The sequence below is a fragment of the Mastigoproctus giganteus genome, chromosome 10 (genome assembly GCF_048544385.1).
Source record: "Mastigoproctus giganteus isolate SK-2022 chromosome 10, ASM4854438v1, whole genome shotgun sequence".
NCBI classification, from domain to species: Eukaryota; Metazoa; Arthropoda; class Arachnida; order Uropygi; family Thelyphonidae; genus Mastigoproctus; species Mastigoproctus giganteus.
In genome coordinates, this window is record NC_143584.1 from 95746148 (window position 1) to 95769142 (window position 22995).

A 22995-nucleotide genomic window follows, 5' to 3' on the forward strand; every position below is an offset into this window, starting at 1 on the left:
CTAAGAGTTGTAATAGACCGTTCTTCCAACCATTTTTTTCACCTGTAACAAATGTAAACACATTACTGTCAAACCTCTAATGCAGAAATGAAGCTAAAGTAACTACAGAAGTGCCTACTTATACTTTTTGCTCAATGACAAGGAGCAAAGTCGTCCTGAAAGATGCTGTTACTTGCCAGGTTGAAATAGTCTAATGGTTGGAAGCGATTTGCCTTCCAATATAGCCAAGTATCCATTGGCATTTAAGGAATCTTTTATAAACTGCAGGTGACCTACTCCGCAATATGAAATGCACACCATATCATTTCACTGTAGACACCATACAGTCATTGTTATTTGATTTTTTAGGAGCATTAGCAACTAAGGCCATATTGCTCGGGGATATGCAGTGGTCATTCCCTGACCTTTCCGCATCCTCCGTATTTGGTGGTGACGGGCTCGAACCCCGGTCTAATCAAGAAGCGTGTGCTACGCACTGCTGCTCCTTCCCACCTGGCTACGGAGGCGCCACCATACAGTCTGGATGGTATTCTTCACCACGTCTACGGCGAATTATTTGTCTCCCATCAGAGCCATGCAGGTTGAATTTCTTCTCATCTGTGGAAAAAAAAAAAAAAATTAATAACTGACTTGCATTGCTCGGGGTTCCATTTGGCATGCTCCTTACACCAAATTAATCGGGCCGCTACAAGTCCATTTTTGAAGAGGCGTCTTCTGATTGTTACTGCACTTGCTACCACTCCTGTATGTTTTTCCCATTTTCTTTTCAGCTCAGACGAAGAAGTTTTACGGTTTTTAAGGGATAAGTGCTTCAAAACGTGGTCCTGTTTTGGCATAGAGACTTGTTTGCGTCTGGTTCCTTTTTTCCTATCAGCAGAATTTCTTGAGTTTGGAAAGAAATCTACTCACTGTTGACTAATTACAAGACACTCTATAAGCAATATGATGGGAAGAACATCTTTCCTCGTATAACGCAACAATAGCACTCTTTCTTCGTGGCATCAACTGCACATAATTCGCCATCCTGACACAAGCAAGGAATTACTGCAACTCTTGCAGAACATGATTATATAGCTGAAAGTAAAAGCTGATGCAATATTACATCATCAGCTATGCATGTCAATCTTATCTTATGCAATCTGTAAGAAATATTGCCATATACTTATGTTATTCAGAGGACAATTACAATTTTAAGGGGTGATGCACTTTCTTTGAACACCAATTAACTGTCAAATGTAAGGAAAGTAATTTTGCTTTTGTAAAGATGACCAAATGGCCTCAGTTTTTAATTTCTTTTAATTGGAACTAACCGTTGCTATTACTAACGGCAAATTTTAAGTATAATGCATTTGGGAAGTAATAAAAGCCAGTAAACTTTTATACCAATTAAAAGTTCAAAGTTTAGACCTAAATGAATATTAAATTAATTGAAAGGACTAGTGGCAAAGAGGAAAAAGGCATGGGATGATTATAAATTAGCAGGCAACACAGTAAGTATAAACTAGCCTACAATCACGTTACGAAGGGGGTTTAGGCACATTATGAGAAATCTTTGGCTAATAATGCAAAGAATTCTTTGCTACTTTTCTTTGATGTCAACACTAGAAGGGAAGGGATAAATCATATCTGCCCACTAAATATAAATGGCATAACTAGTGATGGTCTTGTTTGAGTTGCTGACAAACTAAATATATAGTCTGCATCAAGGTTTACCAATGAAAAGTTTTTAGACATGACAACACAACAAGTAAACCAAGCTACAAATGGAATCTAAATGATTTTGTGATAACCAAGAAGAAAATGGAAGAGAAATTATTGAAGCAGTCAATTCAGCCATAATTATGAGAGCATCTTTGGATTCAGGGGATGTTCCTACAGATTGGAGATGTGCAAATGCACTCCTATTCACAGCGGGATCAATGAGTAATTAGCATTAGTATAGGCATATGATGCAAGAAAGCAAGCTTATACAGTATAAGCCAAAAAAAAAAAAAAAACCCTTTGCATTTCACCCATCCATTCACTCCAAATATTTGTCTGCTCTGCCTTGAATTTATTTAAGGAAGTTCGTTCCAGCAATCAACTACTTGCCTGGCTAAAGGCAAATTTCCACACATGTAGTCTATAACTGCCTTTCCTCAATTTGACTTTGTTGAATTTGTTCCCTCATGTCTGAGCAAGAGGAAGAATCCCATCAGCATTGAGCTTGCTAAAACCATTCAAGGCCTTATACACCTGAAACAGATCATCTCGCAGGTGCTTAGTCTCCAGACACTGCAATTTGCAGAACTTAAGCCTTTCTTCATAAGAGCAACCCTTTGTTCCATTAACCAATCTCGTTGCCCTTCTCTGTACTCGTTCCAGCAGCTCTACATCCTTCCTAAAATGAGGCCTCCAGACCTGTATACAATACTCAAGGTGTCCCCTGACCATTGCCTTATATAAGGGGATAATCACTCCCTTATCCCTGCTATAAAAATTCCTGTATATCATTAACAAGACACTATGAGCTACTCTTGCAGACTGTCTGCACTGCTCAGAAAACTTCACACCTGAAGTACAATCACTCCCAGGTTTTTTCATTCTTCACTACCCTGAGTATAGTCCCACACAGCTGATGTTATTCTGGGGCTACTGCTACCCATACGCAGTACTTTACATTTGTCAATGTTAAACTTCAGTTGCCATAGCTCAGCCAATCTGCTCAATTTTTCTAGATCCTGTTGCACTAGCATACTGTCATTAGTCATTAACTACCCTGTCAACCTTCATATCATCTGCAAACTTGGGCATTAAGCCTGATATACTTCAATCAATATCATTAATAAATACAGAAAACAACAATGGGCCCAACACCGAACCCTAGGGAACTCCATTAATAACATTAGTCCACAAAGAGCAGTGTTCATTGATTGCCACTCTGTCTTCTCCCACTCAACCATTCCTTTTTATCCATAGCAGCAGTTTTCTCTTAATGCCAACTGTTCCAATTGGTACAGTAGTCTTCCATGTGCAACAGTATCAAAAGCTTTCCTGAAATCCAAGTATATGATATCAAAATTATTTTTGCATCCAGTTCCTTTGTGACTACATCATAGTATCCAATCAAACTGGTCAGACAAGACTTTCCATTAACAAACCCATGCTGTGTCTGAACTATAACTGCAGTCTTGTCTAGATGGTCCTGCATTATTTCTTCAACCAGAGACTTCATTAATTTCCCCAGAACAGAAGTTAAACTAACAGGTCTGTAATCAGTCATGTCGCCTTTTGATCCCCCTTTGCGAAATGGGGGACACATTTGCACATTTCCAATCCATGGGGGATCTCCCCTGAATCCAAGGAAGCTCTCATAATTTATGGCTAAGGCTTTGCTTATTTCCTTTGAATTCTAGACCTATAAGCCTGATATCTGTTCCTGGGAAAATAATGGAGTTAGTGATAAAGTATTGCATCAATAAATCAATAATTGTACAGTCTGTCATGAAAGTCTCTGAGCACAACAAACACCTAGTGGGAAAGTAATTTCTCTAGGTCGTGGAGCACTGTCAATGATATACAGGTATTTCATTCAGACGCATAGAGGTGATTATCCTGTTGTATAAGGCAATGGTTTGGCTGCACATTGAGTAGTACATGCAGATATAGAAAAGAGCAACAAGATTAGTCAGAGGTGTACTCTTACCAATAAAGACTTCAGTTGTGGAAATTGCAGCAATTTGAAACTAGGAAATTGCAAGGAGATCTGATTGAAGAGTTTAAGGCTTTAAATGGATTGAGCAAACTAAACACAGGGCATCTTTATTATTTTTTGGATGATGCATATTGAGGGGATATAAATTTAAACTTAAAAATAATAGTTGCAGAATAATGTTCAATTTAGCCAGGGAGTAATTGGTTTTTGGAACAAACTTCCAACTAGCTTTGTGGAAGTGGGTACATTGAATAAATGTAAGGAAAGATTAAAAAAACATTAGAGGGGATGGAAAGATGATGTGGAAGTTTTTTTATTTTTTATTTTATTGCTGATGCTGTAATAAAGCTTACTTCCTTGCATTATTTGAGGCTACTAAGACAATTCTCTCAAAATGTTTTGGCTGTAGCATTTTATGCTATTTTTAGTCAGTGTTTGAAGACTGCAAGCTATTAGTGTATTGAAATGTCATTTTGGTTATATTCTGAGATTATTCATGTGGGCTAGTTTTCATCAGAATGATCTATTTACAGTAATTTCAATTCAAATTTAAAAATTTTTCTGATGTAGTAAATTTTAGGCTTATTTTTGCTTCCTTGTCTTTTTTAAGTTTCAGAACAATCATTATTGTCATATTTTGCAAATCAGATTTTTTGTACTGTGTTGGCATGTTTATTATGGTCTTTCTGAAAAGTCTACAGTTATGAAAGCTGCTAACTTTTAACTCTCAAAAAGATGGTGATCGGGCATTTGTAAGGAGGAAAACAGGAGAATTTTGGGGTAAGACAAGTAGTAAACATGATTTTTGAAAAGAGCAGGAGGAAAACAGGAAATTTTTCAGAAAAAGGAGTTTTTGTAAAGTCCACACTGCACTAGAAATTGCATTTCAGTGACACATTTTATATTAAAATATACATATAGAATTGTTAAACAATACCATATGTTTTCAATCATTAGCTTACCTAATGTTTGAAACAAAGAAATCCACTGGAAGTCTATGGATTTCTTTCTGTTTGGATACACTGTTAAAAGATCAATTAATTTTGATTGCTTCAAGAAAGATATTGCAAACTTGCCCACTTAAGAAATGTCGAGCCCAAGTTTTGTCCATAAAAATGGTCCTGTTGTCAGGAGAATTTTTAAAACTTCACCAGAAAGAGATGATCTCTAAACTCACCTTTTGTTTTTAATAACCTAGCTAAATATTCTCTCACACTCAGCATTGTTGTGAGGAATTTTTAAATGGCAAGCATGACTTAGGATAATTTCTTATATTTCAAGCTTTAGCATTAGCAGAGGCATATGATGCAAGAAAGCAAGCTTATTCAGCATCAGCCAAAAAAAAAAAAAAAAAAAAAAAACAACCACTACTCCCATTTCACCCCTCGGTTCGAAATACCTGTCCAGCTGAGCCTTAAATTTGTTTAGGCTATCAACTTCAACAACAAGCGATGGGAGTCTATTCCACAAACCAACTGCCCGCTGGCTAAAGGCAAATTTCTGCACATCTATCCGACATCCGTCCTTCCTCAATTTGAATTTATGCCCTCTCAGGTGATTATTCTGAGCAAGAGGAAGAATCCCATCGGCATTGAGCATGCTCAAGCCATTCAAAGCCTTATACACCTCTATCAGATCACCTCGCCGATGCCTAGTCTCCAGGCTCTGTAATTTGCAAAACTTAAGCCTTTCTTCGTAAGAGCAACCCTTTGTTCCATTCACTAATCTTGTTGCCCTTCTCTGTACTCGTTCCAGCAGCTCTACATCCTTCTTGAAATGAGGCCTCCAGACCTGTATACAGTACTCAAGGTGTGGCCTGACCAATGCCTTATACAAGGAAATAATCACATCCCTGTCCCTGCTAGAAAAATTCCTGTATATCATTGACAAGACACCATGAGCTACTCTTGCAGCTCGTCTGCACTGCTCAGAGAACTTCATATCTGCCTGCACAATTACCCCCAGGTCCTTTTCATTCTCTACCACTGTCAGCGTAGTACCACAGAGTTGATACGTTGATCTGGGGGTTACTGTTTCCCATATGTAGTACTTTACATTTGTCAATGTTAAACTTCATTTGCCACCTCTCAGCCCATCTGCTCAACCTTTCCAGATCCTGTTGCAGCAGCATAGTATCAGTAGTGTCCTTAACAACCCTGCCAACCTTGGTATCGTCTGCAAACTTGGACATTAAGCCTGATACACCATCATCAATATCATTTATAAATACAGAAAACAACAATGGACCCAACACTGAACCCTGAGGAACTCCACTAATAACATTAGTCCACGTTGAGCAGTGTCCATTGATTACCACTCTCTGTCTTCTGCCACTCAACCATCCCTTTATCCATAGCAGCAATTTGCCTCCAATGCCACACTTCTCCAATTTGTGCAGCAGTCTTCCATGCGCAACAGTATCAAAAGCCTTTCTAAGATCCAAATATATAATATCAAAGTTATTCCCTGCATCCAGTTCTTTTGTGACTACATCATAGTATCCAATCAAATTGGTCAGACAAGACCTGCCCTTAACAAAACCATGCTGTGTCTGAGCTATAACTGAATTCTTGTCCAGATGATCCTGCAGTGCTTCTTTAACCAGTGTCTCCATTAATTTTCCTGGAACCGAAGTTAAACTAACAGGTCTATAATTACTTGTGTCAGCCTTTGATCCTCCTTTGTGAATTGGGGTTACATTTGCACATCTCCAGTCCATGGGTACCTCCCCTGAGTCCAAAGAAGCTCTCATAATTATGGCTAGGGGTTTGCTTACTTCCTTTGCCGCCTCCTTTAATATAACTGGATAGATCCCATCCACCCCGGGTGCCTTTTTTATGTTTATCCTCAACAATTTCTCCTCCACTTTCCTCTCAGTTATTAGAAAATCATCTAGCTCACTGCCAATGTTTACTTCACCTACGACATTCCCCTTCCTGAATAACTCCTCATGTGTGAATGTAGATGCAAAATACTCGTTTAGATTGTTAGCCACCTGAGCTGGATCCTCAACTGTTGAACCATCAACATCCAGTGGACCAATCTGATTCATCCCTTTCCTTCTTGAGTTTAAATAGGTAAAGAACTCTTTTCTGTTTTTCTTTGCATCCTTTGCCAAGGATTTCTCATAATCTGCCTTTGCCTGCCTAATCTCCTTTGTGACTTGGTTACTCGTGCACTTATCAGCTCTCCAACAATGGATCACTGTACATCAATTCTTTCTTCTTTCATGATAGTGTCTGGTATGTTCTCACACTGAAACTAGCAGGACTAATGCTGCAAAAACATCTATTGCTTAATATACTTCTTTATCTTTAATAACCAAAAAGTACTGGACACTCGTCCACAAAACAATTTTAAAATAAAACACTACCAAATGTGCTATCTCATCATTTATTAGAACATTATTTTTCAATGGGAATTGTATACCATGTCACACACAGCAATACAGTATAAGATGTTAGCCAAAAGTTTCCAGATTGGGACAAAAAAATTAATTTAGACTACACCAATGAGCCAAAACATTATGACCCGCGAATCGTTATGCAAATCGAAGCAACTGCAGGTGAACTACGACGCGCGTGCAGGTCGGGACATAGAATAAAAAACACCTGATACTGAGCTCCATTATACAGTGTTACTCTTGTTCTTCAGATGGGAAAGGCAGCGGACTTAAGTGAGTGTGACAAAGGCCAAATTGTAATGGCCAGACTGGGTCAGAGCAAATCTGAAATGGCGCGGCTGGTGGGATGCTCACAGTCAGCCATGGTTAGTACCTACCATAAGTGGTCTGAGTAAGAGAAACCCACGAACCACTGGCGAGGTGTTGGATGACCATGGCTCATCGATGTTCAAGGTGAGCGAAGGCTCTCCCAGATGGTACGTGGCAACAGAAGGGTGACTGTGGAGCAACTAGCCAGTAATCGGAATGCTGGTGATAGGAGTAACGTGTCACAACACACAGTACATCGAACCCTGCTGAAAATGGAGCTGTAGCAGCAGGGCACTCCGAGTAACCATGCTAACCATGGTTCACTGGCGACAGCGCCTACAATGGGCAAGCTAGCATCGAAACTGGACCTTGAGTGAGTGGAAGCAAGTCGCCTGGTCTGATGAATCATGTTTCCTGTCGCACCATGTGGATGGCCGGGTACATGTGCGTCGTTTACCTGGGGAAGTGATGACACCTGGATGCACTGCGGGATGAAAACAAGCTGGTGGCGGCGGTGTCACACTTTGGGCAATGTTCTGCTGGGATACCCTGGGTCCAGTCATCCACGTGCCGGGTATCTGACGTCTACCACCTATCCAAACATCATTGCTTACCCGGTACACCCTTTCATGGCAATGGTCTTCCCCTCTGGCGGTTCAGTCTTTCAGCAGGATAATGAGCCATGCCACACTACCTGAATTGATCAAGACTGGTTCGCTGAACATGAAGGAAGACTTCCAGGTATTGCTCTGGCCTCCAAATTCCCCAGACATCAACCCCCATTGAGCATTTCTGGTTTGTGTTGGAACAGCAACTCTGATCTGTGGCATCTCAACCACAGACCTTACAGGAGTTAAAGGATCTGTTGGTCATGCATTGGTACCAGACAGCACAAGACACATTTAGAAATCTTGTAACTAATTGTTGTTATTTGGTTTTTAGGAGCATTAGCAACTAAGGCCACACTGCTCCGGGAATATGCGGTGGTCATTCCCTGACCTTTCCGCATCCTCCGTATTTGGTGGTGATGGGCTCGAACCCCGGTCTAATCAAGAAGCATGTGCTGCTCCTTCCCACCTGGCTAAGGAGGCGCCGAGAGAAATCTTGTAGCATCCATGCCTCGCCGAGTACAAGCTGTTTTGGCTGCATGTGGAGGACCAACATCATATTAGGTAGGTGGTCAATATTTTGGCTCATTGGTGTATATTATTTACATGTTAACTGCCCCTTCAAAGCAGTCCTCACCAGAGTTTATACATTGATCTCAGCACTTCTCCCAGTGTTTGAAGCATCTCTGGAACTCCTGTTTCATGTTGTCTAATGCTTTCTACAATTCAGCTTGAGCACCCCCCACCACCCACGATGCCTTTGAATCTTTGCCCTTTTCATTTTGGGGAAGTCACAGGGAGCCAGGCTGGGAGAAAAATGAGGATCTGGAACCATTTACCAATTTGCCCTTGGCTAAAAATTGCTGAATTCACAAAGCGAAGTGTGTACCGAATGGCACATTATCGTGATGCAGAGGCCAATCCTGAGTGTGCCATTTGTCTGGATGTTTTCTTCTGACATCCTCCTCAAATTGTCTTAACACCACAATATAGAACTAGTAATTACTGTCTGGTCTAGTGGAGGAACTCCTGATGAACAATTCCTCAATTTTGAATAAAACAATCAAAATCAATCTGATGCACTTTTTCAACATTTTCATCTGTCTGACTTGATGACAGATGATCTGAACATTCAAAATCCTCAAATGAAGTTTGGCAGCTTGTGTTTGTTTGTTTGTTTGTTGTTTGGTTTTTAGGAGCATTAGCAACTGAAGCCATATTGCTCCAGGAATATGCGGTGGTCATTCCCTGACCTTTCCGCATCCTCCGTATTTGGTGGTGACAGGCTCAAACCCCGGTCTAATCAAGAAGCGTGTGCTACGCACTGTTGCTCCTTCCCACCTGGCTACGGAGACGCCTAGTTTGGCAGCCTTCAAAACATAAATACCATTGAAAAGTTTGTATTCTACCCATAGCATTATCACCACTTGTTTAAGCATGTCCTAAGGTTACAAAGCTGTTTTTCCAAGTTTACAACAAAATTTGATTCATATTCATTGTTTCTTAACATCTGCCACTGTATAGGCTATAAAATACTCAATGGAAAAAAAAAAATAATAATAATAAATCTGTTGCACAAAGCACACTATTCTATTGGCACAAAACTTGCAACACGAATTTACAGTGAATTAGCAAATTGTTTGCTACATTCAAACATTTGAATGTAGCAAATGTGCCACATGGCATGGATTCTAGGTGTTTTAGTGGAATGGTTATAATTAGGACATTTTGGCCCTAATTATAACCATTCTTCCAGCAAAATATCATGTAGCTGCGACAAAGTTGAAGGAAGAGGATTTGTTACCAAATAGCTCTCTCCAGCATATCCCACACATTCTCAACAGGTTGAGATCATGTGAATGTGGGGGTCAGGGAGGATGGTGGAAATGAGTCTGGCATGATGTGCCGTTGCATTGTTATCCATAAAGTGGCCATTGCCTTCGGGATAAAAGTGTAACATTGCAGGGTGCAGTAGATCTTATACAAAATTCAGGTACTCCCTGGATGACCTTCAACTTTCTACTGGTATCAATGGACCCAGGCCATACCAACAAAAATATTCCCTATACCATGATAACACCTCCAGATGTTGTTGTTATTTGGTTTTTTTAGGAGCATTAGCAACTAAGGCCATATTGCTCCGGGGATATGCGGTGGTCATTCCCTGACCTTTCTGCATCCTCCATATTTGGTGGTGATGGGCTCAAACCCCGGTCTAATCATGAAGCGTGTGCTACGCACTACCGCTCCTGCCCACCTGGCTACGGAGGCGCCACACCTCCTGATACTTGGGTTGTTTAAACAAGGTAAGCGGGGTCCATCGTAATGTTCTCACCATACTCTCTGCCTACCATTAGTTCAAAACAAAGTGTTTCATAATTTGTCTGACTATGATGTTCTCAGCAGCACTGCAAGTGGATTTTTCTGTTTTTCTCTGAAACAAGTGACTCCTGAATAGGCAGGTGATGGCGATACCCCATTTCTTCAATATCTGGCACATGGTATGGTTTGAAATAGGGCGGTTCTGGGCTTGGTTGAATTTAGATGCTATTTGCTGCACAATATCTTATTTTCCGTACAATCCTCCTTAGAGTATGACTTCAAGACTTAATACTTCAAGAGTGAAGCTCTTGAAGTATTGTTTTTTTTTTGCCACATTTACACCCTTGAGATGTGGAAGAACTGCTTGCTTTTCAGTCATTAAAAACCTTTGAGATGGATACTTCTCAGAAAATAGCTGTCTTTCGTTTTTCTTGAACCATGGTTCCTGCTAAACGTGCACCAATGAAAAGACCTCTTTCAAAGTCTGACAAATTACGCATTTTCACCATTCTGGCTTCAGATTACTGCAGTTGAACAGCTGTGCAGTCTTTATACTCAATGAGGTAACATGTCATCATCCCATATCACAGTTTTTCTTTGCATGTACAGTAAACCCTCATTAATCCGGACCCCGGTAATCTGGATGTCGCTTAATCCAGAAAGCTCTAAAAAAATTTAAAAGCGTAAAAAGCAAATGACGATCGGGCTCAAGGTCATATGTATTGTGTCTGAGGTCACGGGGCCGTGATGACTCACGCTGCACAAACAACCTGGTTCCCGGCTGCGGTTCAGACAGTTGTTTGTCATTTGCTCTGCAGTTACACGCTTCCATCTTTTGTCATTTGTGCTGTGCAGTTAAACAATATCTTTAAGTAAGCCTAGTGTAGGACAGAAGCGTAAGCATAAAACGCTTTCTCTTCACGATAAACTATCGGTGATAGAAAAACTTGAAAAAGGAGCTTCAGTGTCCAGCATCTGTCTTGAGTATGGCATCGAAAAACAAACCGACACGGTTTGTTTTGTGATGAAAAAAAAAAAGAAAAGAAAAAAAAGTGAAATTCGTAATTTTGTTCTCAAGTTATACGTGGAGAAAGAAAAAAATAAAGATAAATGAATGCAGATGCCTACTGATAAAGCACTAGATGATGCTGTGTACAAATGGTTTTCTCAACTTTGTTCGTCTGGTTTGGATGTGCGAGGAATAGAAATTCAAGCAGCGGCAGAGAGACTGGCTAAACAGTTAGGAATTGAAAAATTTAAACCGAGCTCAGGTTGGCATTTTAGATTTAGAAGACGGCACAACATTTCAAACATGAAAATGTGTGGGGAAATTCTTAGTGCTGATTTTGAAGCTGTTGAGACTTTCAGGAAACAACTGAATGATTTTATTCAAAAGGAGGGTTATCAATTGAACCAGATGTACAACTTTGTTACACCTAGACATTACAAAGTGTATTTCATATAATCCGGACACCTCACAGGGGTTTAATGACCTCTTAATACAGAGGTTCGTATTTTTTGTTCAGTATGTATATAATGCTATATAAGAATTATCTGCCTAAGTCCAGTCCCAGAGATAAAGGCATATCCTTCAACATGTATTGAGACACTAAATGAATTCATTTCGTTAGAAAAAAAATTTAATATTAAGCACCATCTGGATTTTCCCAGTTTTAAGCCTGCAGAGAGTTCTCTTCTTGAACTAGAGTGTCCCATTCTGGCTCTCAGTTGTTTAAAAACATCCCAAAGGTTCAGCTGGATTCAGATCTAAGCTTTAAGCTAGGATTTACAGGTTTACCACATTATTCTTCTCAAATCACTGCTGAACTAACCATGCTTTGTGACATGCAGTGTTCCCATGCTGATAAAAATTCATCCAAAAAATTGCTACATGTAAATGAAGAATTATTCAAAATTTCACAACAGATAGCTACAATGATGATTTTATCCATGACAACCAGCAAATCAAGTCCAAGACACATAAAAGACAAGCTCATACCATCACTTTACATCACTGAGTTGTCAGTGGTTTAAAGTGGTGTTCTAGCAGTGCTAGAACACCACTTTAAACATGCATCATGTACTTCCATTGCTATAACAACCAATATTTCGGTTATCTGAAACCAAGAAAGGTATTGACATGGAAGACTGCTTTAGCTTATAAGCAGTTGAATGACCATTATTATCCATACTGTTTTTCAGATAGTTCTTGGTTCTGCACTTATCTCAGTTATGTCAACTGTCTCTCTTGAGTCAGCTTATTAAAGGTATTTTTGTAATTTCTTCTCACTATACATTTCAACTGTAGACATCCTCTAGATGTCAACAATGGTGGTCTGCCTAACTTGGAATGAATGACTGGATTACTGTCTTCCATTCACATGTTTCCAAAATTTGATTCTGGGTGAACCTCTCTTACCGCCATCTGGCAAATGGACACGTCGAGTAAGTGAAAACTTATGTGACTTCTCCTGGGAAGGGATCGAGGTCTTTTTTTCATCCCACTTTGGGACCAGCTACCATTATTGGTATTATTCCTTTATATCCTACTTTTAAATGGTACCACCATTTAACTTATTGCGATCTATGGAAATAACCAATAACCAATGCGTAAGGTATCACAATATGTATCAGAAGATAGTGTGTATCTTTGATCCCTCTTTTTTTTTGTTGAATGCAGAATAGCATAGCGAATTACTAATTATAATTACTGTATTTTTTTTTCATATTTAGTTAAAGATATAATTTCCTATGACACTAGATTTATGGGATCATCTGTATGCACTGGATATTTGGTAGGTAATTGATCTTGAACTGCCACAGGTAATTATTCAAAATATTTTCTTTCTATTCCACCCTCCCCCATTTCCCCAGTTGAAGTTGATTCATCCATGAGAATTCCAGTAGCAATAAATTACTAAATGTTCACTGTATGGTACCTGCATAAACAAAATAAAACAGACAAAGAAGCTAAAATTCTAAAAAAAAAAACTGCTTTACTATAGTTTTAAATTTTGCAAAATTACTGACATCACGGAATGTAAAGAAAATATTAATTCATTCAAAATTTTCTTGGAATGAAATTATTTTTGTAACATATGATAAACTGGATAATTGTCTTAAATGTTTTAATTAGTAACCTACAAATTTATTTCAAATCTTTCAACTTACTAACATCGATGCATTTACATAGCCTTTCAAACTCTGGAAAAAAAAATATAAAAATAATTGAAGTAGAATAACATGAAATTAAGCAATTTAACTAAGCTAAGCTTTTAATATCAGTCTTTATAACATTTAACAGAAATTATAAAATTTAAACAGAAAACTCCCTTTGGCAACTTTCTTTCCCTCTTGGGGGGGGGGGAGAACGAAGCAAATTCAAATGTGATAAGTGTACAATTTATTACCCTTTCTTGTTTAGTGTAACCAAAAAGTAAAAATGAGATGGGGAGAGGAAGATACAGTCTTCTGATTGAAAAAGCAAATTTCTTTATTTGCACACTGGTTAAGAGTTAAGCTGCACATTACCACCACACAGACATGCAGTGTTTGGTTCAGTTTTAAAGCTTACTGGTTACATACAACAATATATATATTTTTGCATTACTTCTATCAGGCTGTCCTTCATGTTATACTGTTTTACAATCCTTAACCACTATGTCTAGATGTCCTTAAGTTAAACACTCATGTGGCATAATCAGTGTAATTACTTACTTTCAGTATGCAAAGAAATAAAAGTATTCAAAAGACATATATTTTCCTAATAAATAATGTTTAACAAATTAATTTTTTGGTAAAAAATAATCCAAAAATTTTTTGAAAAAGTGGCAACTCTAAACTGGTTGCTACTAAATACAAAAGGAAAATCACTTAACAAAGGAATTCTAGAAATGAAGACACTTTCTGCAAACAGTTGTAACTGCAGTTTCAATAACATGTAGTAGTAAGAATTTACTGCTACATGTTATTCATGCCATTACATAATTTTGGAAGATCACACTTTCTCACCAACATTAAAGGTCAGCTAACCATTAAGTTCATAATATGTATTAGCATCCCTGATGGTTCAAGAGAATTCAGAAATTACACTGGATATTTATAATAATTAAGAAAAATTATATGATGTTTATATACTTGGTTTCAATTGAAATGTAACAGGATGGTATTCTGAAAAGGCAAAAAAATAAAATAAAATAAATTAATTAATAATAAACAATAAAAAAATAAATAACCTTTTTTGTGAGAAACCTGATGCAAATTTTGATCCATTCAAGTTACTTGTTGTTGTTATTTTGGTTTTTAGGAGCATTAGCAACTAAGGCCATATTGCTCTGGGATGTGCGGTGGTCATTCCCTGACCTTTCCGCATCCTCCGTATTTGGTGGCGACGGGCTTGAACCCCGGTCTAATCAAGAAGCGTGTGCTATGCACTGCTGCTCCTTCCCACCTGGCTACGGAGGTGCCTCAAGTTACTTCTAGGGGACTTTAAGGAGTCCCCATGTTTGATGGAGATTGGTCGAATAGTGAAATGAGTTAGCAAATACACAAGTATAAAAACAAATTTATTTTATATATTTAGATGCAGGTTATTTTATGACATGCGAGCCATACTTTTAGGATCAATTCAGGACCCAAAAACAGTGAAAAAAGTTTATGTAAAGTGTGTCAGTTCTTAATGGTTAATGAGCTGTCTGTTTGAATTAAAAAAAAAAATTGCTACGGAGTTTTCAATGGTAAAAATTAATAAAAATAATGAACAAGAATAAGTGATACAAATCTAGCAAAATCTAGCAAAAAAAAAAGTAAGAATAAGCAACCATGCTTATTCTTACTTTTTTTTTATTATTTTTTACCATTGAAAACTTCATAGCCATTTTTTAAAATTAAAACAGATGTAGCTCTGTTACTAATTAAATGTTTACATCAACTTTTTCCATTGTTTCCAAGGCCCTGAATAAATTATGAAAGTAGAGCCCACATTCCACGAAATAGCATGTGTGTGTGTGTGTACACGAACACACATATTAATCAAAATGTATATATAAAAATTTTAACAGTTTCATTAAAATATTCATTAAAAATACTTTAAATTCTTTCAAGTCAGAGTTTTATTATATTGCTCCTTATGGAAAAAGTTCTGCTTTAGCACTCTATGGTATCAATTAAGAGCACTAAGATGTATATATTATGTTGTACACCTGTATTATATAATATATATATATTATAAAGATATTGAATTATCAAATTATTTATAATTTTTATCATTCTGATATGACCCAAAATGATAATGACTAGGGAAAAAGAAGAGAATTCATAACACTACTTAGCTGATATTAATACATTTGTATGCCCTCTTTCTAAGAATGACTGAATTCTCAGCATTTTAATACAGTATATTCTCTTTACTTGGTAATTTGAGCCTCTAAAAAAAAAAAAAAAAAAAAAAAAGGTATTTTATCAGATAAGATGATAAAGCCCTTAGAAAGAATTTGATGATTTGAAAGGAAAGTGTTGGTAAAAGGATAGAGCAGGATTGCAATTTAACATAACACTAGAGGCATATCTGGTGGAAAATGATCAGGTATTAACTATCAGCACAGATAGTGCTGATGGTTAATACCAGATAATTACCTGATAATTATCTAGTATTAACCATCAGCATGTCTAACTTCACTTGAAAGCTGCTCATCTGGCAGTAACATTATTTTCCAAACATGATTTTTATGGTTTTCAAATTGAAACATTTACAGAACCTGTTATTAATTCACACAGCAGCTTTTAATAGTTTTATCCAAGGACTACATTTTCGCAACATGTGTTCTCCACCATCTTTGTACTTGAATAATTTATTGCCATACTTCTTATCTTGATGCTATTTTTGACCCTTTTCTATGCTTAAAAACATTGAAAGAAAGGTTACAACACATCTTTCATTTTCACAAATGGTGGATCATGAAATTTTAAAGCATCTATGGTATGATGATTTGTATGAGCATCTATGGTACCGCTCATTTGGAGATGCTCCAAAGTTCGAAGTGTCCTGTAGCAAGTATTAACCAACTGGTGAATTTTCTTCTTTTGCCAAACCATTACCTTGGGACAGGAATTCTTTCTTTGAGCTCTCATACCTGGATACCATTTTCCCCTGGGATCCAGGTATTTTCCCCATTACAAATATATTTGTAATTTATATCAAGGGCTATCTTTATACCAAATTTAATACTTTTATTTCAAAGATTGTAAATTCGTTCAAAGGAATCTAAATAAGTTAGTTCTGTTTATATATATTTCCATTTTAATAAGAAATAAAGACAGCAAACATTCAATATTATCACTCAGTCAGCATTCTCTGTACAAACAGCTGTATATTACCTTCTCTTGTAGTACATAAGTATCAATGAAAAATGCAGCACTGCCTGCTAACCACATTGTTAGTACTTCTCCAATTACCCTTGGAATCAAGCCTCTGTAATAAATATATCAGAAAAATTTTAATAGCATCACTGAGATGAATCAAAATTGCATTTTAAAGATTTTTAAATTACAGTTGGAATTTTAATATATGTACAAAATCTAAAATTCAGTAACCTTGGAAAATTTAAGTTGGTTTTTTGGACAATAAACCAGTTTAACCACTTTAAATATGATACTTCATTGCATGGGATGCAAAAACAAAAATAAATACAGTAAAAGCTTTGTTGTCCAGATTGCTGAAATGCTCTGGCATATTTATATTCTATAAACAGAGGATCACCAATAACAATAGCCTTCTCTTTGCATTCCACATTAGAAGGTTAGATATGGACTGCAAAGAAAGAAGTTTGGATTCAACTTTGGCATAAAATTAGTAAAATGTCAAGTAAACTCATCATAACATATTTTTATCTCTAATATTGTTAGAAAATTATGATATTATCGGAGTTCTATGGTGGATGATGATGAGAGAGGTAGCAGTAGTAAAAGGCAAAGGAATGGGTTTTAATTTCAAAAAAGGAAATTACGATGCCTTAAGGTACTACATGGCCTCTATTAACTGGGTAGATATCGTGCAGAGAATGAATACATTTGAACTGTGGTATGCTTTTAAAACATTAATCACAGCTGCCTTGAATGCGTATATACCATTAAAAAAATACTCCACGAGGAGGGTTCCAAGTTGGATGAATAGTGAAGTTGCCACACTACTCGAGCAGAAAAAGGTGGCACGGAAAGGTTACAGAACAATAAAAAGTACTGAAGCCTATAACAGCTACAAGATTATCTGTAATAGAGCCACAGAAAAGGTTTGACAGGCAAAGGCAATTTATGAGAAATCACTAGCAAACAGAGCAAAGAAGGGGGATAAGGAATTCTTCACATATATAAATGCCAAGAAGAGCAGGACAACCAGATCGGACCTTTATGTAAAGGAAAGGGGATAGTATTAAATACCACAGCTGCCGTTGCAGATGAACTCAACAGTTATTTTGCATCGATATTTACAAATGAAAAACCTTTTGTGGCAATGGAAAATTGTGGGAGCGAAGTTGAAAAATATGTAATTAATAATATTGAAATTTCTCAAGTTTATTTAATGAAAAAAACTTTCGAGCCTACAGGCCAGTAAGGCTCCTGGAGTTGATGGAATATACCCTATAATCTTAAGGGAGGCAGCAAGTGAGTGCATTGAACCATTGAGGCTAATTATGCAAGCATCACTAGACTCTGGAGAGATTCCCTTGGATTGGAAAAGTGCCAATGTATCTCCCATACATAAGGGTGGCTCTAAGAGTGAAGTGGGAAATTATTGACCTGTCAGTCTGACTTCAGTGGTAGGGAAAATTATGAAGGCAATGATCAAGGGTGGAATTCAGGATCATTTGGATCGAATTGAAATTCTCAAGGATACTCAGCATGGTTTTATAAAGGGAAAATCACCTTTAACAAATCTGATTCGCTATTTTGAAAGGGTCACTCACGAGGTGGATTTAGGGAATAATTTCGACATTTTTTATTTAGATTTCAGCAAAGCTTTTGACTCAGTCCCACATGAGCGGTTGCTTTATAAGCTGAACAGGTTGAAATCACTGGGAAAATCCTTAGATGGATAGCAGGATGGCTTCGGGGCAGGAGGCAGAGGGTTGTGATAAATGGCTATTCCTCAGATTGGGTTGATGTAAGAAGTGGGGTTCCCCAAGGATCAGTATTAGGACCAGTGTTTTTTTAATTTTCATAAACGACATTGATGAAGGGATAGAGGGCGTGATGTCTAAATTTGCAGATGATGTTAAAATTGGTAGAGTAGTTAACGATCACTGTCAAACTGAGCTTCTTCAGAGAGACCTAGATAGACTTCAGGAATGGTCAGAAAAATGGCAGCTATGCTTTAATCCAACAAAGCGTAGGGTATTACATCTGGGAAACAGTAATCCCAAAATAACTTATTCACTTGGTGGAGTTCAACTAAACCCAGTAGTGGAGGAAAGGGACTTGGGTGTTACGATACGGTCAGACATGAAATTCTCTGAGCATTGTAAACAGGTTGCAAGGAAGGCCCATGGTGTCCTACTGATGATCTATCGAACTTTTGCAAGTAGAGATAGGGACGTGATAATCCCATTATATACGGCTTTTGTTAGACCACACTTGGAATACTGTGTTCAAGTATGGAGACCGCACCTAAAGAAAGACATCGAGCTTCTTGAAAGAGTGCAAAGATGGGTAGCTCGCCTGGTGAGATTGGCAAAAGGGCGTCCTTATGAAGAAAGACTTCGAATATGTGGGTTGCAGAGTTTGGAAACTAGACACCTTAGAGGAGATTTGATTGAGGTGTTTAAGGCTCTGAGAAGCATCAGTAAAATGAATGAGGACGAACTTTTCAAGATTATAAATGATGCTAGAAGTAGGGGACATAAATTCAAGTTACGAGGGGAAATGTTTAGATTGGACTGCAGGAAGTTTTATTTTAGCCAGCGAGTTATAAATTACTGGATTAAGTTGCCTACATAGGTGGTAGAGGCTGACAGTTTGGGGAAATTCAAAGGTCATCTGGATAATACCTTCGGGTCAGGGAAGCGCATAGGATGATAGGTTTAATTTCCTTTTTTTTATTAATTATTTTATTTTATTTTTTTTCATCATCATTGTTTTATTCAGTTTTTTTTTTTTTGGCTGGTGCAGCATAAGCCATAGGCTTTCTTGCACCATGTGGCCATTACTAATACTAATATATAATTAATATCCATTAAGATAAAAATACATATATATTCATAAATATATAATCTATGCTTGCTGTTGGATGATTAAATGGACTGTAGGAAAGCCATTGCAGGTGATTTGTAAAATCTATGCAGGATCCATGCTTCCTAAAAAAAGTAGTTAGTGGGTGTTTGCCTATGATTCTGAGACCAATGTGGAATCATCTGAAAGGCACACAAAAAATGTTCCTATGGCACAAGAAGTCTCATGGAACAAAATCCACTGTCAAAGTCATGCTGATTATTTTTTTTTTGACAGTGAGGGCATATTGCACCATGAATTTGTGACTAAGGGAGAAACATTACTGCTGTTTACTATGTTGATGTTTTGACATGTTTGCTTGAGAATGTGAGATGAAGATGGCCAGAAAATTGGAAGGATGGCTAGATCCTGCACCTGACAATGTGCCCAGTCATATGGCAATGGCAGTTCAGCAGTTCTGTGAAAAAAATCTGGCTGTTCCCCAAACTTAAAATGGGGCTTCGGGGTCATCGTTTGGCTTAAGTGGATGACATTAAAGAAAAAATGCTGAAGTGGCTTGTGTGTACTAAAAAAACATGATTTTAAAGCTTGGGAAGACTGATGGAGCAAGGGTGAGTGAGTGTGTATAGAAGGAAGGAAGGTACTTTGAAGACAAATTAGGTTAGTAAGCCCAACTGTTCACTCAATAAACTTTTATAATAAAATTCTGGGAACTTTTTGAATATACTGTGTGTGTGTGTGTGTGTGTGTGTGTGTGTGTGTGTGTGTGTGTGTGTGTGTGTGTGTGTGTGTTATTTATGAGATTTTTCTGTATATGTGGTGTCGGTAATTGGTTATATCTACTGGCCTATCTTGCAACTGTTGCAAAGACAGATCTTAGTAGTATTACTTATATATACTCATTTTGTGTATATGTTGCGGTCACAGGCAATATATATATTCATTTAAGATGCACGTATAGCACATGGATAGTAAAAACAGGTTTTTATTGACATATCATTTTACAAGCACAACAACTTTTAATACAATTTTATGGGCAACTTATTTCACAGTTCCATTACATGCTGCATAAAGAAAACTTCGTATTAGTAAATTAATAAGAGGAGTTTACCTCAATATAGTAACGTGGAACACTTCCGTATGATACCCTCCAGAAATTAAAACGGAAAAAACGAAAAAATCGACAACTTACCGGTCCATTAAAGTAAAATATAAATAATTAAAGTAAAATATAAATAATTAAATAATCAATTTAACACAATTCAAAATCAATTCAAAACGATTAAAATTAAAATTAACGCAATTAAAAGAATAACGAAAATATTCAAAACGATCTTCCTTCCTGAAGCTGACAATGCTTTTCGACCGACTGTCGTGATCACAGGAATGAAAATCACCGAATCAGGCTAAACCTGCAACTTAAATAGTGATTATGTGTCTTCGCGCATGCGCGTAAAGGTCCACGCATCGGAGATCAAATATGGCCGCCGAACATTAACAGAATTCTCGTGTAATTTAATTTCAATGGTTTCTACAATTAATAGTCGCGTATAATTACGTTGAACGTTAAGTATTTTGGCCTCGTTAAATAAAAAAGTATGTTTTTCGTTAATGGCATGAAAGGCTAATTCTGACGCTGCTGACCGAGAAGCACGAACTGAGGCTTCGTGTTGATTTACACGGATATTAAGAGAAAACCGCGTCGAACCCTGATAAGACGAGTCGCAATCACCGCAAGAAATGCTGTATACTAGATCATTAATTTGTGTTGCGAACGCGGAAAGAACCGAGCGATTGTTCAGTATAGTGTGTAACTTCCGTATAGGCCTAGCTATAATTTTAAATTCGGTATCTTTAAAGAATCTGTTAAGCTGTTTGTGCCACTGTTCAACGTATGGGACAGAAATAAAGTATTTTTTGATATTACTATTGTTGATTGGTGCAGTATTTTGTATCCTATCCTTAGCTTGTACCCTAATTCGATTTATTGTGTTAATGGGATAACCCCTGTTCAAGAATCTGCTAGTTAATATTTGTATTTCTGAGTCCAAAGCAGAATCCGTCGTTGAATATTTATAGGCATTTAGAAATTGATTAAAGATAATCGATCTTTTGTAGGTGAACGGGTGGTAGCTATTATAATGTAGAAGCATACCGGTGTTTGTGGGTTTTCGATAGATGCTAAATTGTATTTTGTTCGAGTCCCGGGTAAGCGTGAAATTTAGAAAGTTTAATGATTTAGTATCCGTATCTTCCCTTTCCAATGTAAATTTGAGTCTAGAATGAATATTATTAAACGAATGTAAAATGTCTTGGATAGTACTACTATCGGTAATAACTAGAACATCGTCTAAATACCTCCCATAGTATGTGATACGGGGACGAAAAGGTGTCAAATGTATCTGCTCAATCGTTGAGAGATAGATCTCTGACATTAAGCCACTCAGGCTCAAACCCATTGGTAATCCAAAAATTTGTTTGTACACCTTGTCTCGAAAGGTGATGTAGTTAGCCTCAACTAATAGTTTAATTAAGTGAAAAATTTCCTTAATAGGCAGCTTCGTATAATTAATCGGTGTCGAGTTTTTATTTAACATATCCCAAATAATATCTAATGTGTATTCAACGTTTACATTCGTATATAATGAGGTAACATCTAATGAGAATAAATTGTCATTGTCGCCGAGTCTACAGTCTTTGTCAGCTTCAGGAAGGAAGATCGTTTTGAATATTTTCGTTATTCTTTTAATTGCGTTAATTTTAATTTTAATCGTTTTGAATTGATTTTGAATTGTGTTAAATTGATTATTTAATTATTTATATTTTACTTTAATTATTTATATTTTACTTTAATGGACCGGTAAGTTGTCGATTTTTTCGTTTTTTCCGTTTTAATTTCTGGAGGGTATCATACGGAAGTGTTCCACGTTACTATATTGAGGTAAACTCCTCTTATTAATTTACTAATATTATTATCAACGTAGAACATATTGAGTATTACAGCTCTGATTCATACTTTCTAATTAATTTCCAAACTCTTATTGACTATTTCATTCACTTCCTGTCTCTCCAGTAGTATACAATCGATACACACAATTATGGGAGATTTTTTGAATGGCTTGGTACAAAATTACATTAAATCTACACTAAGGTACTCGGCCCAAAGTTACCATATTTCTTTCCTAAAATATTGCCTTCAAAACAACATCGTTCCGAAGTTTGCCAGGGTGAATTTAAATCAAAAAATTTCAGGCATAAAACAACTATCACTGGCGACATCACGTAATATTGTTAAGCTTGCCTTAAAATCTCGATATTCGGATAAACAAAAATACCTTTCCCAGGTTAGGAAGCTTCGCGATAAATTAAAAAATTATCTACATCCGAACGATTGGTCTGTATTGAAGACCTCCATAGATTTGCGACGGGAAGCACAA

General features: G+C 37.1%; 1 protein-coding gene across 1 annotated transcript in view; it reads right to left on the reverse strand.

Moving 5' to 3' along the window:
- Nucleotides 1-22995, reverse strand: part of LOC150079172 (mitochondrial carrier homolog 2-like) — a 273570-nt gene that overhangs the window by 48909 nt on the left and 201666 nt on the right. The window contains exons 7-8 of the mRNA XM_090384014.1: nt 16712-16805; nt 13508-13540 (exon numbers count right to left, since the gene is read on the reverse strand). Of these exons, the coding sequence (XP_090240140.1) occupies nt 13508-13540; nt 16712-16805 (127 nt within the window). The remainder of the gene's footprint in view (nt 1-13507; nt 13541-16711; nt 16806-22995) is intronic.